The sequence below is a fragment of the Gracilinanus agilis genome, chromosome 4 (genome assembly GCF_016433145.1).
Source record: "Gracilinanus agilis isolate LMUSP501 chromosome 4, AgileGrace, whole genome shotgun sequence".
Taxonomy (NCBI): Eukaryota; Metazoa; Chordata; class Mammalia; order Didelphimorphia; family Didelphidae; genus Gracilinanus; species Gracilinanus agilis.
The window spans coordinates 490,592,320-490,611,371 of record NC_058133.1 but is presented as its reverse complement, the minus strand read 5'-3'; the positions used below and the strand labels follow the sequence as shown (position 1 = coordinate 490,611,371).

General features: G+C 41.1%; 1 protein-coding gene across 1 annotated transcript in view; it reads right to left on the bottom strand.

Annotated features, from left to right (window-relative positions):
- The window catches only part of RPA1 (replication protein A1), a 74,906-nt gene that overhangs the window by 14,015 nt on the left and 41,839 nt on the right, over positions 1-19,052 (bottom strand). Inside the window, exons 8-15 of the mRNA XM_044676337.1 lie at positions 18,695-18,797; positions 16,369-16,437; positions 16,014-16,206; positions 15,687-15,826; positions 14,962-15,110; positions 11,330-11,462; positions 8,948-9,124; positions 6,766-6,873 (exon numbers count right to left, since the gene is read on the bottom strand). Of these exons, the coding sequence (XP_044532272.1) occupies positions 6,766-6,873; positions 8,948-9,124; positions 11,330-11,462; positions 14,962-15,110; positions 15,687-15,826; positions 16,014-16,206; positions 16,369-16,437; positions 18,695-18,797 (1,072 nt within the window). The remainder of the gene's footprint in view (positions 1-6,765; positions 6,874-8,947; positions 9,125-11,329; positions 11,463-14,961; positions 15,111-15,686; positions 15,827-16,013; positions 16,207-16,368; positions 16,438-18,694; positions 18,798-19,052) is intronic.

Sequence of the window (19,052 nt, the reverse complement as noted above, 5' to 3'; positions counted from 1 at the left end):
TTTTGCCACATCACCTCCAACATTTATTCTTTTTCCTTTACTGTCATATTCTGCCTATCTTTTCTTAAAGCACTTTAAAATCTACTCATAAAATCTAGGGGGCATGTCAGATCATGCCCATCTTACCTCTCCTCCATCACAAATAAAATGGGAACAGTTAATTCCCCTAAGGTTCCTGTCATCTCCACCTCAGCAACCCATTTCTCCTTGCTGAGACTCTAACTCAGAAAAGCTGCCACCCTTAATGGTAAGAATATCAGCTTCATCATGAGAAAAAAAATGCTACAAATCATTAATATTAAGGATAATGTTAAGCAAAATCACTCTGTGGTTTTACCTGCAAACTGACAAAAATGACAAAAAATGCCAACAGTCAATGTTGGAGGAGTTGTGGAAAGACAAGCACACTAATACATTATTGGTGGAGCTGTGAGATAGGGCAATAATTTTGAAAAGCAATTTGTAATAATGTAAATCAAATAGCCTTTAATTTGGACTTATACCCCAAGGAAGCTACTGGGAAGAAAAAAAATCTCCATATACTCTAAAATAGAAGCATTTTTTAGTGACAGCAAAGAATTAGAAACAAAATAGATGCCCATCAACTGGAGAATGACTCAACAAACTGTAGTACACAAATTTAATAGGACAGGACTGTAAGAAATGATGTGTGTGATGAATACAGAGAAGCCCAGAAAGATCTATATGAACTGATGCAAAGTGAAGTATGTGGAGCCAAGAAAATAGTTTGTGGTGATAACCATGGAAATGAAAAGAACAACCATGTACCTGAAAATCAAAAGCAACAAATGCAACAAAAGTATAAAGATCAAGTGGGATTTAATTGAAGACATAATGAGAAGCTACTCCCAACTTATACCTTTGTGTAGGATGATATACAAGTTTTCAGACTTTTTCTATGTATCAATCAGTCATGCTTTCTTTTCCTCTAAAAATATACAACCTGTCACATGGGATGGCTCTCAAGGTTGGGGAAGAACACATGGGATGCTATGGTGATGTAAGAAAATGAAAATATCAAGAAACACTTTTTTTAAGTTTCTCAAGAATATGGATTGTTTCATGTTTGTATCTATATTCCAAGTATCTAACAGGGCCTAGCATACATTAAGCACTTAAGCTTTTTGACTGAATAGTTAAGGAAAGTCAAGAAATTAATTAGTTAATATTCTTTGAGCAGGAGAAACCATGGCAAGAAATGTCCAGATAATTGAAATTCTCCATCACTACTTCCACACCAGGCTTGTGGTTGGTCGATTGATCAGTTTGTCAGTCTATTAGTCTCTACCCCACCTCCCACCCCCCAAAATGTAACCTTCTGTCAGTATCAATTATTAGACAGAAGAGCAACAAGGGCTAGGCAATCTGGATCAAGTGAGATGCCCAAGATTACACAGCTAGGAAGTATCTGGGATGAGACTAGAACTGCAGGCCTGGGGCTCTATCCACTGTGCTGCCTTGCTGCTCTTATTTCTCAAACTCCTCATCCATTTCTTTTTTCTGTCCAAGTAGCCAGGAATCTCCTCTGATGACAATACACCTTCTATTTCTGCCTCTAAGGAGCTTTGCCTAAATGCTTTCTCCACAACGCTTTCTCCCCTCCTGTTTCCTGGATTTCCTCCCACAAGTTTACCTTCTTAATATAATATGCTCCCCTGCTCCATCCTCCCACACCCTACTCTTTCCTCCATCCCATTTCATCTGAATAAGGTACATTCTTTTCAAAGCCAAACTCTGGCCTCCAGTTTTGTCTCAAATCTCAATGTTATACGAAGTCAAATTAGCCTCATCACCTTAGGATCGTTAAATCACCCTGCATTTATTACCTATACTTTTTATACCATTCTCTGTGGTCACAGGTTCTCTACTGCTGGCTTCTTTCTCAGACCTTTTCTCCTAGGAACTCCTGGATGTCTCTACCACTTTCCTTCTGCCTACATGGTAGCTTTTACCTCTTTCATTTAATGATCAGACCAGAATCTTCTGATAATTTATTCACATTTCTCTCTTGGCTTCCTGCTCACAATGAGAGGGAACTTTTCACAAAGCATTTGAAACTTCTAAAACACTACTGGGGAGCTGAAGGCGAGGGAAGCACCAGAGTGGCACCAAACAAGAGAATGGAGTATAAGGAATAGGGGAGTTGAAAGAACTGCAACAAATCAAACCAAGGCAGAAGATGGTATAGAGTCTATAGACCAATCCTGTAGGGAACCCATGTCAGGCATACTCACTCGCACTCTCTCCCTGTCTCTCCCCTTCTTTGCCCAGTTGTAAAGTCTCTAGCCATTATTTGTGAAATATGTTGTTGTCTGGAGGTTGTGACCAGCCAGACTGAAGCAATGAGCTCTAGAAGAAGTATGAAATCCCTGCACTTAGCTACAGGAAGGTTAAATTTGAAATCTAAGTAGGATCACTTAAAATACCAGACTAGTCCACCATTCCAAAGGTGGCTGGATCTCTCTGACAAGAGCTATTTGTATATTAATCTCAGGGGAACAGAAATATAAAAAAGGTTTGTTCCTGTTGGTCTGTTCTTTAAAAGTTATTTTGCAGGAATAAGCTATGAATATGTAAACCGAGCATAGTCAAATGTGCAAAAATTAAATCATTTCCTATCTCCTTCCAAGATTAAGGTAAGTATCGGGCTCACACTGCAAGCATATGATGGCTCCTATGGGGAGGGGTTTCTATATGTCCTCATTCAGCAGCAGTGAAGGCAGTTAAATTTAATAAGCTAATAAAAAATCCTGAAAGGCCTGCATTGAGTCTTACAATCTGTTATGAAAACAGAGGGCCAAGCAAAACAGACAATGAGGATAACACCACTCTTTAAAGCACATTTTAGTTGTTACTGGTAAACAGTTTTGACAGAATATTTTCAGAAAGCTAGCAGACAATTTTAAGATGGGTGGGGGAAGGGACAAAATGGATAGAAACTGAAAAGGAGGACGAGAGAGAATGTGCAAAAAGAAATGGAAGATAAACTAAGATCACTAGAAAAGATTATGACCTACTTTAAGACTGTTTTGGGTGAAGGAAAAAAGTCCATTTATCAATGCTCTTCTTTGTATGGTTCAAAGAATACCAAACTCTCCTTGGTTTTGTTCTCATACTGTCTCTCCAGTTCACATGATAGGAAATAATCATTAACAAACCTATATGAAAAGTGTATCACATTAAAATCAAATAGAACTTGACAAATGGAAATTCTAATCTGACTACGGCCTAATTTCTGGTATATCCCACTTTAAGCATCAAATATACTTTGAAATCCAGATTTTTCAATCAAAAATATATTAAAATTTGAGGCTGATTATTTATAAAAGAAATACTCATTTTTATAAGATCTTAACCAAAGGCTTGCTGCCTCACCTTTCTGCCCACTGACAGCCCACTCAATTGTCATTTGTTCCATCAGAAGCCTTTGCCAGTCTCTGTTCCCCTGATCAGTAACAATCCCTTTCCCCTTTTGACCTCAACTTGGTTTGTACCTCTCTTGTTTAGGTGTCTCATTTTTCCCTACTAAATTGTAAGGACCCTAAGTGGGTAAAGCCATGGCTCTATCCCAAAGCACAGTCCTGGGCAAATAGTACAAATTTAACAAACATCTGTTTAAATTTTAATTTTCTTAAAACAGCAATTGCCTTTTATGTGGTGAAAATATGATCTGAGAACATCTTAAACAACTGGAGAAATATTCAATGCTCATGACTGGGCTGGGTCAATATAATAAAAATTAAAATACCATCAATGTTAATTTTCAGATTTAATGCTGTACTAGAGGAACACTTTACAGAGCTAGGTAAGAAAATAGCAAAATTCATTCAGAGGAACAGAGGATCTAGGCTATCAAGAGAAGTAATTAAAAAAAAAAAAAAGAACAAAAATGGAAGAATAGCACTTCTAGTCCTCAAATTATAATGTAAAGTAGCAATCACCAAACCCTTTTAGCAAGTTTTTTTTTTAAATGGATTGATGCAATAGACAATGAAGAATCAGCAATAATTGAACTCAATACCTCACTGATAAATTTGAAAATATAAACAGCCTAGGAGAGAATTTGACAGGACCCACTGGGAAAATTAGAGAGCAATTTGGCAGAAAGCAGGCTTAGACCAACATCTTACACTGTGTTCCACAATAAAATTCAAATGGATGTGACCTGAATATTCAAGATCACACCATAAAAAAATTCGAAGAGAAGCAGATCATTTATTTATCTTTTGCAACTATTAGTTAATGAATTTTTAATGAAGCAAAGGACAGGGCAATGAAAAAAGATAAAGTAGATGATTTTGATTACATGAAACTGAAAAACTTTTGCACAAAGTAGCACATCTAGGATAAGAAACATCAAATCAACAAGCATTTATGAAGTGCCCACTATGTGCCAGGCACTGTACTAAGTGTTGGGATACAGAGGGGCAAAAGACACTCCCTGCCCTCAAGGAGCTCCCAGTCTAAAGGGAACACAATATGTAGACAATTGTGTACAAGAATAGATACAGGATAAAATGGAGATAATGAACAGAGGGAGAGTCCTAACATTAAGGGGGATGGTGAAAGGCTTCTTCTGGAAGGCTGAATCTTAGCTGAGTTGTGAAAGAAATCAAGGAAGCCAGAAGGTAGAGATGAAGAGCAAGAGAATTCCAGGAATAACTGGGGGACAGCCAACGAAAATGCAGTCAGGAGACGGAAATGTTTTGTGTAAGGACAAACAAAGTAGCCACTGTCACTAGGAGACTGGAAAGGTAGGAAGGGGCCAGATTATGAAGGGGTTTCAATACCAAATAAACAATTTTATATTTTTTCTTGAATATGATAGGAATGTGTGTGTGTGTGTGTGTGTGTGTGTGTGTGTGTGTGTGTGTGTGTAGGTAAGAGAGAGAGGAGGGGGAGAGAGAGAAGGGAAGGGGAAGAAGAGGAGACAGAGAGATACAAAGAAAATAACTAGAAAGTTATTGCAGAAAGTCCAGGTATGAGAACTTGTCCTGGGGTGGTGGCAATATCAGAGGAGAGTAGGGGGCTCATACAAGAGGTATTTTTTTTAAACTCTTATCTTCTGTCTTAGAATCAATACTGTGCACCGGTTCCAAGGCAGAGAAGCAGTGAGGGTTGGGCAATAGGGGTTAAGGGTCACAAAGTTCTGTCTGAGACCAGAACTGAACCCAGGGCCTCCCTATCTCTAAGCCTGGCTCACTGAGCCACCTAGTTGTTTCCCATATATTACAAAGTTGAAATCAAAAGGACTTAGCAAAAAATTCGGGGGCAGAGAAAAAGAATAAGAAGTCAAAGATGACACCCAGGAGGTGAGATGCTCGGGTGGCTGGGAGGATAGTGATACCCTCAACAGTAACAGGGAAATTCAGAAGGGGTGGGAGGATTTGGGGACGAAGATGATGAGCTGATTTGGGGGCATTCTGAGTTTCAGTTGTCTACATCTAGTTCAAGATGTCCAACGGGCAGATGAAGATGCAAATTTGGAGATCATGAGAAAGGCATGGGCTGGAAAAGTCGACTATGGAATTGTCTACATAGAGATGATAGCTGAATCCATAGAAGCAAGTAAACAGTGCAGGGCACAGAAGGAGGGGAGGGAAAAGAAGGCAAAGAAGGAAGGGAAGGGCACCTTGGGCTCAGTCCTAGGAGATAATCACTGTTCAAAAATCTTTGTAACAAATGTCTCTGACCAGACATATCAATGGCCAAACAAAAACAAATAGTTCTCAACAGAACTGCAAATTGTTAATAACATGAAACCATGTTGTAAACCACTAATAAGAGATACAAATCAACCCTTAAGCTTCCCTTCAGAGCTAAGGTGGCAAAGACAACAAAAGAAAAGAAGACCCCAGGCCACAGGTACATTGTTGGTGTAGTTGTGAACCGGCACAACCATTACAGAAAGCATTATGAGTGTCAAACAACAAACGTGACAAATTGAGAGAACATGGTTTACAGACTAATGCAAAGTAGAGGAAGCAGAACCATAAAGACAATTACACAGTGTCTGCAAGCATGTAAGGGACGTTCCCCTTCTGCTACCCAATCAGAACTAAATGCTCTAAAGCATAAAGAGTAAGCTTGGCCCCAAAGTGGAGACAGGAAGACATCCCCCTACTCCTCTGCAGAGGGGAACGTCCGGGGGGTGTACAGCACTGCATATAACAGTAGAAGTTTTTGATCTGTTACTTAGTTCTAATTTATTTTTACAAATTCCCCTTTTACAATAAAAATTCTTATAATAAGAATTGGCTCTCTGGGAGAGGGGAGAATTCAGGAGAAAATGTAAGCAATGTTAAAACAAGACATCAATGAAATCTATTTTTAGAAACTGATTGGTTTTCCATACAGCTTTTCAGAGGTGTCAGTTGTATAAAGCAAGGTATATCCATACTTCAGATGATCTTAGAACTGATGTTGATTTGAGATATCCTGGCATCAAAAGCACAGAACTTAGGCATTTATGCAACAGGAATCAATCTCTTACATTCAAAGAGTACTTTTTACTTGTTAGAGCACATCTCACAGATGCTATATAATCTGATCTCTTCTGGGGCACCCATATCTGACTTAAAGTATAGGACAAGAAGCTGGGCATCAAGGTGAATAGGACTGGGAAATGAAATACAAACAGAGCAAACAGTCTAAAGAGGTAAAAATCATCTCATAGAGAAGAATGGTGTCCACACAGAAGGCCTTTGGGAAATCCAATTCCTTCAAATTAGAAAGGTGACTGACCTTGTCTTTTAATTCCCCAAGATACGCTGTGTTCTGCCCAAGGATAGCTTCTGCAGATTCCTGGAAACAAGTCACCCACTGATTCTCCTGGAAATCTGCAATATTGACCTGAAAAATCAAAACTCAAAATTATTTCCCCACAAAGAAAATAAACAGAGACACAAAGCTGGTTTGGTGATTTTAAACTCTATTAAGATTACAATTATTGTTTGAAGAAACTCCTATGCACTAATGTTATCCCATAAGAAGTCAGTTTTAAAAATAAAATCTGGATGAAAGGAAAACCCAACGCAATGAAGAAAAATGTGGAGAAACACACTCTCACAACCCTTGACAAAGAGAATTCAAGTTTCCCTACATCCATCTGCCACTGCCCTTGAGTCTAGACATTTTCATAAGCCTCTCCTCCTTTACGACATGAGGTTTATGCCTTTGGTTTTTTATTTCACTGGGATTGCATGCTCCATAGGTCACCCTGGGGGCTTCATCCAAGGATTTCAGTTACTAACAGTCCTCCATCAGTGGGGGCCCAGAAAAATAGACAATGCATAGATGTGAGTTGAGGGGTTTAGTCTGTACTAAAATCTTCTCATTGTAAGGCAGCCAGCAAATTTACATTCAAACTTAAGTGAGCAAATTAGATGAGAACAAAGTGTTCTCAACTTGGACAGAGCACAGGAAGCTTGAATCAGCGAAAGGCATTACCACAAGTAAGTGAGGGTGGGTGGAAGGGTGGGGATAGAGGAACAAGCTGCAAATATCCCAGTTTCAAAAGTGAGAGAATTTGAAGAAAGAGGAGAGCCAAGTAGAAAATGGGAGAAAAGCCCTAGACAGCTCGGCAAGGAACAGGGGTACCAGATCTAGCTCTGCCTCCAGTAACGAACACCATGTGACCATGGATAAGCGACTCTTCCTTTCTCACCTTTACAATGCTTAATATGCTGACATTCTATGATTTACAGGGCAAGGGACTTAAGAAATCCTTCTGATGACTTTGGGCATCTGCAGGGTTTTTAAGAAGGGTTTTTCTGTTACTGACTTGACTCAATGGATAAAATATGGTGAAAACCTCTTTGTAAAATAAAAAGCAGCCATACAGAGGATGGCAATGGACAACACATCCATCTGGTTCCCATCTGCAACTACTTCCAGTCCTGGGAGGGGGAAAAAGGCCTCCCATTTGGTGCCACCAAAGTGGCAGTCATGTTGGATGAATAGATCCAGGACACACGAGACTGTGCATGGGAATTTTGCCATTTAGAAGTTTAAAAGAAAGGCTATTGTGAATAAACCATCTACCAAACAATTTCTGTTATCTCAGCTCGGCAAAAAGCACTGGGCGGCAAACCCAAAATAATAAACTTGATTGTAGACAGACCTTTTCTGTTGGGCTAAGATTCTGCATGACGACTTAGGGTAGCTGTAGACCCTTAATGTGTGAGAGGTTTTTTAAAATGGAAAGCAGTTCAACTCATATGGGGAAAGAAGACGCCACCATCTCAACATCACTCAGAGATGTCTTCCTCTGAGGCAGGCTCCATTAAGGCCTGGGAAACAGAACATTACCTACAAGAAATGAACTAAATATAGGGATCAGCTGTACAAGTGCAATTACTGCTCTCCAGAAATGCCATTTCAAATTAATTTATCTTCATAACTGTTAGCGGGCAAGTGCTACCGATACTCTAATTGTACTGCAGGCCATACTTGTGAACCACAGTCAGGTAGGGTCACCAAATTCAAATTTCTGGCAAGAAGAAAGGAGGAAGAAAATATGCTAGTAAGTTCCCTGAAAGCCTGTCTCCCTCCCATCTTGTTTACAGGACCCTCAAAAACCATGTCCTGCTCATTCATTTATAGGCCTTGTAGCACTGTGGCCAGTATGGGGAATGGGCATACGTACTGAGTGAGAAGCAAGAGATACCACGTGCCCAGTGGGTCCAGGAAGCCACTTCTTGGCTATAGGACTGGGAAGCAAGACTACAAGCTCCAGGAACACAGAGACAGTGTTAGTGAATGTCTTGCCTTCTTCAACAAGAATCACAGCCAATTTCTGAATGACCTGAACCTCAGGACCTAAAGCTGGGTTACTCAGGAAGTAATCCATCACTCAGGGCTCTAAACAAAATGCACCCTGGATGCCTAAGGACTGGCCAGATGTGAGTGACCCTCAGAATCTTACCGACAGGATCATCCGGTACTTGAAACTGGGAAATTCACGATCACATTTCTCGCATCGGTAGAGCCCGTTCTGCTGGTCAATCACTTTCTTATTGCAATCTTGAGAGGGACAAGCCTGGTACATGCAGTTCTCCTTGCGAAGGTACACCACTGTTCCCACACAACTGAAGTAATCCGCCTTTCAGAGAGAGAGAAGAACGAGACACTGGTTCACCAAAACTATATTCTGCACTAGAATCACAGGCAACTAGTGTTTCAATGACAGACTATTATATAGTGTGTCTAAATATTCAAGGTCTTAAAGATCCCAGGGCTTACAGGGAAAGATTTCTTTTAGAGCATTAACAGTTTAAGCATTGAAGTGCAGAAATGACAACAAAAACCCCACCGCCTATAAAGTGAAACCAGGTTTGGTTTTTGTTGTGTTTTTTTTTTTTTAAACATTTCCCTTCTAAGTCTCATTTCTAAGACAGAAGAGTAGTAAGGGCTAGGCAATAGGAGTTAAGTGACTTGCCCAAGGTCACATAGCTAGGAAGTGTCTGAGGTCAGATTTGAACCTAGTTCTATCTACCATGTACCCAACTGCCCCCAGGTTCTAAGGAAAATAACTTTGTACTGCTAGAATTGAGCCAAATTCTCAATTGGGTTATGCTGAAGAGATGTGCTCATTCCCTTCTTCTACTTGAAGACTGGGCAAGAATTGCACTCTGCAGTTTTCTCTTTCAGAAGACAAAGCTTTCTGTCCATTCCATTCTTCTTTGGAGAGCGATGAATCACCACTTAGCAGATCTACGAGCTGGAGTGCTACCGACTAGAAAATCTAGGAAAGCAATGGCCAACCAGCCTCCCAACCAATTTGGGGGGTGGGGACGACACTGAGCTCGGGTCCAGAGTGACCTTTATCTTCATTTTGCCAATGGAAAAGCCCCCAGAGAAGCCAGCTTCCCCTATGGAGTCTCTTTCCTAAAGTGGGTTCTGAGATTCCCCACAGTCCTTCCTCTCTAATTCACAGGAGAGCTCCCAAAGGCATTCTGCATTGTCTAAGCAGAGAACTGATTTTGTCATTAGGAAAGCCCAAGGTCTGAATTTCAGGCCCAGCACTTCTAAACAGGGTGACCTTGAGTAGGTCATCCCAAAGTCTTGGAGCCTCAGCGTTCTCACTTATAAAATGGGATATAAAACCAGAGCTTACTACCTACTTCACAGGGTTGTTGTGAAAAGGCAGCACTTTGTAAACCTCAATACTTGATATAAATGGGATCGACTACCACTATCAGCTAAGATTATGGCCTGGCCTTGGGGATTTCGAAGGTTCTTTCTAACTCACATTTTGGTGGCAGAGGACAATTCTAGCAGAATGTAAAATGAATAGGAAATAAGGTTAACATACTAAGTCCTGGTAAAAAGGTGGAAAATCAGTGTCATGCAAGTCAATGTGAACTCAAACCTCAACATCACAGAAAGGAGGCTCAGTGCCAGCCAACAGGGCTTTCCACACCACATCCTGAATTCAGAGAAATCTCTTTGAAGTTGGGGAACTATTTAGGACTGTATACTGTATGTTTTTTCTTTCTCACAAAGGTAGGTTCAAAGGAAACGTGTGTGTACATAAAATGGCTGCCATGTAAAAACAAAAGGCATCTGAAAACTGAATTTTTAAAAATATACTTAAATATAAACAAATGTTTAAAGATTCAAAGAAATTTGGACAGCTTTGGGATTGAGTTTGGAACTGGGACAAGCAAAAGGAAGCAAGCTCCGGCCTTCCTGGGGATGTCTGCTCTGGACTCCAATTAGCTCCTAGAGCCCTAGAAGTAGTTCAAGGCCTTCTAGTACATGCTGTGCACACCCCACTGACCTCCCCCATCCCCAACCAACATCTCTTGAGAGCTCTGGGAAGGAACCTGTCACTAAATTATCTCAACTCAGTGCTCTTGCTTTTACAGCATGGGCCAAGTTCTGAACACATCCTGGAGAAGAGGGAGTACAGATGGGCTCTCTAGAGTAGCTGCCTTCAGTGACCCAGCTAGCTTGAAGGGTATCGAGTCAAAGGGAACAGGGAGGTGGTTGCTAGGTGATGGTACATACGCCCGATGAAGATGGTAATGACAAAGGCAGGGGAGAGAATGCAGTGAGTGCAATGAGCCAGGAGAAGAGAAATGAGCAGGGGTTGGACCTGGTGATCAACAGGCCTGGGGCAGGTCTTCACAAGCCCCAGAGCCTGGGAGAAAAGAGAATTCTTCAGAATAAGCACTAAAAAGGCAGCCCTGCCCAGGCCTCAGGAAGGGTCACTCACAAGCTGAAGTCTGCTGGTAACTGGCTCAAAGACTCCCAAATGTTCAGTGTAAACAAAAACATCCCAACAAGGAGGATGTCCACTTACCTTGTCACCTTGTCCCAGGTTCTCAGATTTAACTTCATACAAAGTTTTCCAATTGGTATTACTCCCTCCCGTTCCTCCACCCCTGGCATCAGAGATGGAAACAACTTCTAAGGCTTGTCCTTCAGAGTCAAACCTGAAGAAGTAGCATACAGAAGCAGACGTGAAAATAAAATCAAAGCTCACCTTCCCAAAACCTGCCTCATGCCCCTAGGCGAGATGGTAGATCTTTGTTGTTCCCTTCCCACAGATTTTGACCAGCAAAAGACATTTGTGCAGGAGCATCACTCAAACCACATTTGGGAAAAAGTTAGTTCCAATTTGACTGCATTCTGAAGGCTATTAAGACCAGTTGTAAATGACCTCCACACTCTTATCTCAATCATTTTGATGCCACCCAGTGGTCAAGGGACACACTGCAAAGTCCCGAGTATCACTGAGTCATTAGCCACAGAGCTATCAACAGCGCTTTAGGGGCCCAAGTCCTAAAAACAATAATACACTGAAAAGGCAAAAAGCGTTCAATTAAAACAAAAAAGCTCCAAAAGCCTGACGCTCTGGTAACCACAAATAACACTTCGTATGTATATGGCCCTTTAAGGCCTATAAAGTTCCTTCTTTAATACTCTCCTCCCCTGGATACTCAGTCAGCAGAACAGCGCTGGCCCTACCATGAATAAGCGCAGCATGTGGTAAAAACACTTCTGATTTTGTGGATTAAAACATATCTATATTTTTTACATGGATATGAGAGAGTCTAAGTATTAGACAGTCCCCAAAGCATTTGCATTCGACTTTAAAATGAAGTGCCCCTTTCCATCCCATCATGGATTTACCTCTTTTCTTAATGAGGTCCTTATGTTAACATAAAAATTAATTCATGTTCCCTAAGCAAAATGAATTGATAAGAAACTATCAAACAAGGAGGAGATGGCAGCCTGAACTAAAACTAGGCTGCAGATAATCGAGAAAGAGGGGAACTGAGAGTGACCCTACCTATAGCTACCCACTTAAAGCAGGCCACCTTGCAGGCTGGCTGCTGGGCTAAGCTGCAGACAAATGCCTTCTTGTTCTATCAGGTAAGCTGTGAAATCCCTCACACAGAAGCATCAGTCCATAAATCTGTCTCAGCACCACCAGCAACACTAGTTTACTGTCTCAAAGGCTCCAAGGAGACATTTTCCACCCTAGACAGCTCATCGGGAGTCAGCAGAGCAAGGAGAGGAACAGCCCCTCTTACAATAAAAACTCCACGTTATTTGAGCTGAGAACTAAATACTCTGCATCCCATTCAGCTTCCAGCAATAACAGAGTGTATACAAGCATTTTTAAAATTCGAGTAGCTTTCTATGTTGTCTGGATCCCTCATAAAATTAAGAGAAAACAACTTAGTGTGGCAATGCCAACTAGACCTGGTTCATAAGCTCCAGAAAACAGAGCTCAGGGCCCTTGTCCTTTTGGGGTCAGAGGACTGATACCCACTTGTCTAAGAAGTGATATTAAGTGGAGGGTAGGTGGCAATTGGTTTTTAAAGTTAGATATAAGGCTAAAAGGCATGAAAAAAAAAACCCTAAGGATTCCTAGTTTCACATTTAATGTCCATTTTCTGGCCATTATCAACATTAACACCTGTTGATGACTTCCTAGTTTATGATAAAACATTTTCTTTAAATAAACCTTGAAGGTAAGGGAGGAGGAAAGGTTAGAATAACAGGAAAATAGAAGTAGGATGGAAAGGCCCTGCGCCTTAGATAGGCTGACATTTATCCTCTCCTGGAAACAAGCTGCCTGAGGGAGGGATGCTTAATGAGGCCTCAGGCAACTTTCTAAGATTAAGGGACAAAACTGCAGGGAAAGAAAGTGCTGGTGTGAATTTTGCAGAAAAACTCCTTGCCAGGAGTTCCTCCATTCCAAAAGAATAAGGGGTCCAGGTCCCTTCCCACCACAAATAAATGAAAAGACATGAAAATCCAGTTTAATCTTAGAATTGGTTTTTGAATGAGAAAGTGCCCTCAATAGGTGCTCTTGATTCCAGATAAGGAAGTCTGCCCCTCCAACTTCTGCAGAGGCCTAATGTTCTCAAAGCACAGAATAAGATATGTGAGGATGAGGCCTACTCATTACAAGGATTATGTTTTTCTTCTTGTATTGAGGGATTTGGGGGGAAGAAAGGAACAACTGATAGGACTACCCCCACCCAAAAAAAAAGAGAAAGAAAAGAGGGTCTCTGAAGCTTTTTTTTTTTTAACATCAGAGACCTGAAGTTCAGCATAAATGGTCAAGCAAGGCAGCCTTCAATACTCAAGTGACATTTTCACATATAACTTCCCACCTTCCCCACCCCTGTTGATCTTTTTATATGGAAAATGTTCTTTTTGAGGGAACATTCATCAAATTCAGAATTAAAAAAAAATAATCCTTTAAAAGGGTTCTCTAGACCAGTGATGGGCAAACTATTCTCCGAGGGCCAGATCCAGGCTGTAGTCTGCCCATCACTGCCTTAAGCAATTCCCTAATCACATCTGGATGTGGGGACATAGTGATTATGGCCTACCAGCCAATGGGCTAGATTCCAAGTTAATAAAGAACTGAACCCAGAACCTGTCGAAGACACTTCCCAGGTACTGTGGGATCATGGCCAATTCCCTTAATGTCTCTAACTTTAGTGTCTTCCTCTGAAAAAAGAAAAAGGGAGGGACAATTCATACCTCACATAGTTGCCTAGAGGATCAACCAAGAGGTAGGAAAAACCAAGCTTTGCTTGAGGCCTCTCAGAAGGCCTCATAAATGTCAGCCATCACTCCTGGTGGCAGAACCATCCCCTCTAAGTCTCCTGGTACTCCACAGTAAAGACTTACAACCCCACAAGATTTTATCTAGAATCAAGAGTGAAATGCTTCTTTATTTGAATCCTACGGCACAACTGGGAAGTCATACCATTTCTTCCCTCCAACTACAGCCACATAATTTAAGCTAAGGCTAGTTAAAATGTTTTCTTTAACCAAACCAATTCTCACAAATCATGTTTCCAATTTGAAGTGAAGTGTTCTTTTAATTCAGACTTCTAACTTCCTGAAAAAGAAGATATATTGTAGAAACCTTAACAGGCTTTCCTCCTCCCCAGAGTGCTTTGGGAACCACAATGGCCTGCTGACAAAAGCCTATTGTTCTCATTGTACTCTATCACAGAGTCCAATGAAAACGCCAAAGAAGAAGAAGATGTACTCCAACACCAAATAGTTCAAGGAATCAGAAAGCATTCCCCTCACCCACACCAAGGAAAACCTTAAGAGACCCATAACACGGATCAAATCTCAGGAAGAAAAATGTTCTCTCCACTAAAGCTCCTCAAAGCAGAATTGCTGAAGTCTAAGTGCGCCCTGCTTTGGGAGGATCTGGGTCAGCTGGCAAAGCTTTCACTTTAATTGCCTCCCTCCAACTCTTCAAGGTTTGTCATGGGATTACAGGTTTGTCAGTTTAAGAACTTGAAAGCCGTCCTCTCAGAGGGCATAATGCCTCCCAGAAATAGAGAAACAAGCCCCCTGCTTAGCAGACAGGTCAGAGGACTGATACAAGGACCACAAGGAGAACCCAGTTCTCTACCAGTTGAGGAAGAAGGGCCCACAAAAACCTACCATCCACGCAGCTTAAAGGCCTCTGGAATATCAGGGTTCACAAGGATTGTGCTTGAAGAGAGGACGGAGAGGCTCCGCCCACCAAAATCAGAGACTCGGGCTCCTTTGATGGCCAGCACAGGCTGGCGAGAGCCATCAAATCTGTCAGCCTGGAATAATTGAGAGCACACACACAGTTACTAGGGTTCCAGGGGCACACTTAATACTTACACGAAAAGGCTCCTGCCTGGCCTCTCCTCACCTCAAGAAGGTTATGTACAACATAAGACCACCCACTATACCAGGACTTTCTCAGCATCTTTACGGGCTGAGATCACCTCAGAAACCACTAGGTAAAGCTTTAAAGAGCAATACATTTTCTTTCTTTCTTCATTTTTTAAAAAAGCCTTCACTTTATGGCTTAGTAACAACTCTAGGCCAGAAAGACAAGGGTTGGGCAAATGGGGCTAAGAGACTTGCCCAGAGTCACATAACTGGGAAGTATATGGGGCCATATCTGAACCCAGGTCATCCCAACTCCAGGCCTGGCTCTCTGTCCACTGAGCCACATAGCTGCCCTGAGCAATTTATTTTCAGAGAAAATGCTCGAATGGAGTTCTGATTCCTAAGACAATTCCCCATTCTGTGCACAGACCCCAACAACTACAAACCAAGCGTTTTAAAGTCTTGATCTACAGTCTTCATGCATACTCTGCCTCTGCTGAGACTCCTGAACAGTAACTTACATCTTCTCCCCACAGAGTTGTTGTCACCACCTTCCCTGACGTGTCCATCAAATGGATATTCCTCTTGGACACTTCCCTGTTGGAAGACTTCACAACGACTTTGCTGGCATCTTCGTAGCTCTTACAGACCCCGATGATGTCTGAAATGGAGACACTATTTTAGTGAGGGATGCTTACAGATCCCACCTGGAAAACATCCCTCCCCAAGATGAAATCTCAAGGCCCCCATCCCTGCCTCATCTGGCCTTCCTCGCACATTTGCATAATTAAGCCAATGACTGCCCAATATCAGCCTTTCCCCCCCTTCTTGAAACTGCATCCGCTTACCTACAAGTGAGTCTTTGGCTTTGTTCTCCAGATCACCGATCACTGTGAAGTCAAACTGAACTGTAGGTAAGTGATGAGCGTCTTCACAAAGCACAACAGAAGTCTCATTATTGAAGGTCATCTCGTAGTCATTCTTCACAGCTGTGAATTGCTTATTAGCAATCTTCAGGGTGCCTTTGGAGAAGTAATACACCTACAAAGACACGTCAAACCACTGAGATCTCAAACCAGGGATGTGAACAACTTTCACAATCAGCCAAAAGATCCCCATCTCCTCATCCTCATTCCACCATTCAACTAGTCTCTAGGTGAATGAGTGACCTGAGACTCCACAGTCCTAGTTCCAAGACTGTACCTTATTCACATCGATGAGGGGAAAGAATTTGTCCACCTGGTCATTAAAAGCAGTAGCTCTGATCTCACCCTGCAAGAAAAGGGGAGAAGCAGTTAGAGCCAGCCGTTCTGTGTAAGGTCTCAACAGACTAGTTGTCATAAGAGTCATAGAATTCCCTAGTGTGCCTGTAACAAGCAGCCAAGAAACACCCAAATCAATGTACATCAATTCACTTCCAAGTAGAATAAAACTCCCTAACAATTACAGCTATGAGAAAGTGGAATGGGCTGTCCCAGAAGGCTGTCCCCTTCCCTTGAGAACTCTTCAAGTAAAAGCTGTCCAGAATACTTGAGGAGTAGTTGCAGAGAGGATGGATAGACTATATGGAGTACAAGGTGCTTCTAATGCCAGCATTCAGGGATTCTGTACAATTTACAGTTTTTCAGGTGGAACTATTAATTTCAGATGAAAAATGTATCCAATTCCAAGCCTTATTAATTTAGAGCCACTAGGTGACTCAGTGGTCAGAGAGGACCTAGGTTCAAATCTGACCTCAGACCCTAACTAGCTGTGTAACCTTAGACAAGTCACTTAACCCCAATTGCCTAGCCCTTACTAATTTTCTGCCTTTGATAAGACAAGAAAGGGTTTTTAATTCTTTTTGAAAAATTGGGTTAGGAATTACCTAGAATAAAGCTCAGCTAGTAGGAACTGAGTTCTGAGTAGAAATAATTAAAACTGGTCCAACTCTCCACACCCTGGGCTACCATGTGAAACTGTTATCAAATTAGAGATGCACCAGCTTTGCTGTAGATAAAACTTACTTACTTCTTAAATGAGGTATTGCTTTATATCTGCCAAAAATGTTGTGACAACTCATTCTTAAATACATGGCAACTAATGCCAGATCAATAAATTGATTTTCAAAGTTGCTAGTAGCTTAGTTTTTACTTTCACTGTCAGGTAAAATGCTGCTGATAGATCAAAAATGGAAATAAATGGCTGAAACATCCCATGAAGATGGATTAGAATCATAAAAATTCTGAGCTGAAAAGATCTAACCGTTCATCTATTCCAATCCTCTCAATTATTCACTCATTTTTTTTTTTTTGCTTTTGTCAAAGAACTATGTTGGAGAGGTCCAATGGCTGGGGGGGTGGGAGGGAACCTCAGTACTTCAGGCTCAGAACTCAAATCTCCACACTTCTAGTCCAAAGCTCTCCCTACTACCGCTACCCTGCCTCAATGTCGAAAAAGAGTAGCTGTTGGATTGTCAAAAGACAAATTCTGGTCTCTCTCTCTATTTGCTCCTGCCCCAAACTAGTAAAGAATCTCTTCTTATTCCATTAACACGCCTAATCATTTTGTCTGGATAAACTATATGAAAGGCCACAGTCAGACACCATATCTCCCTAAAGTCCTTTAAATTAACAAAATGGCTGTTGCATAGAATAAGGGATTCCTCAAGAGCACCATTTCTCTATTAAGTAAAAACAAGCATCAACCACATCATAGTGCTACAACTTTGCTTGCCAAGAGTCTAACAGAGCTCCTTGTTCAGAAGTCTAACTCCAGCACTTCTAGTTGTGGGACCCTGCCCAAGTCACTGAACCCCAACTGCCTAGCCCAGAGCTTTCTGTCTAAAGAGTTGTTAGGAAGTAGGAAAAAACAAACACATTTAGTTCTAACAATGCTAAATGCTCTCACTTAAAATCAAGATACAAATCATGATTTCTACATCACAACTTTTCCCATCTCAGTTTCAATATATTGCACAGGTTGGCAAAAGAAATTAAGTAAGAATTTTTTTGGAATTTTGCAAAAGCCACAGATGACACAGAAAAAGTAGAGAAAGCCAGAAATGCATAATATATGTAAAGTATTTGTGTAATACCAATACTTTTATCTTTTAACACCATATACACAATTTCTTTTTTAAAGTTAAAATAAGTAAAAAGTTAAAAGTTTGTGAAAAAGGATGTGAAAGCCAGCAGATGACACACAAAGATCAGAAACGTAGAGGTACCTTAAAATGTTTAGTAACTCATAAATGCATATAAACACCCATGAAAGAAAAAAAAATTCAGACTCCTTAGATATGAAAGGGCCAAAAGATTTTAGACAGATTTTCCAAATCAAGGGGGTGCTGTACCCTAACCCATGAAATATGGAAGGGATGGTATATATTATTTATGACTCTCAATCTAAGAGAACACCAATAGAGCACAGTCTGGGTCAAAAAAACTTTGGCTTATTCTGGTTTTTGCCTGGACAGTGAGCAAAGAGATGTCGTCTGTTGCTCAAGGGGTCAACTGCTTCTGTTTCCCCAATGACAGATACAACTTACACTTTCATCAACCATTTCTATAGAGAAAAGTTTTCCTTCCCCTCGGGAGTTGCTCCAGGTGCGGATCTGACTTTTATTAGTAACACGAGCACAAATAGTCCACCTGGGAAAAAAAATAATAAATATCAAATGTTCACAAAATCCTATTCAAAGAAAACATGGCATTACACCCCCTGGCCCAGCCAACACATTGGACCTTCCTGGGTCAGGCTATGCCCACTGGGCAGGCACTTAGACCAAAAGAGAACATACAGGCCCAGCAGTTTACAGAAAAAAATAAAAAACAAAGTAGGCAAGATGATAACATGTTTATGCATTCTCTCAAAGAAACAGATTTATAATCCATCTTCCTTTCCAA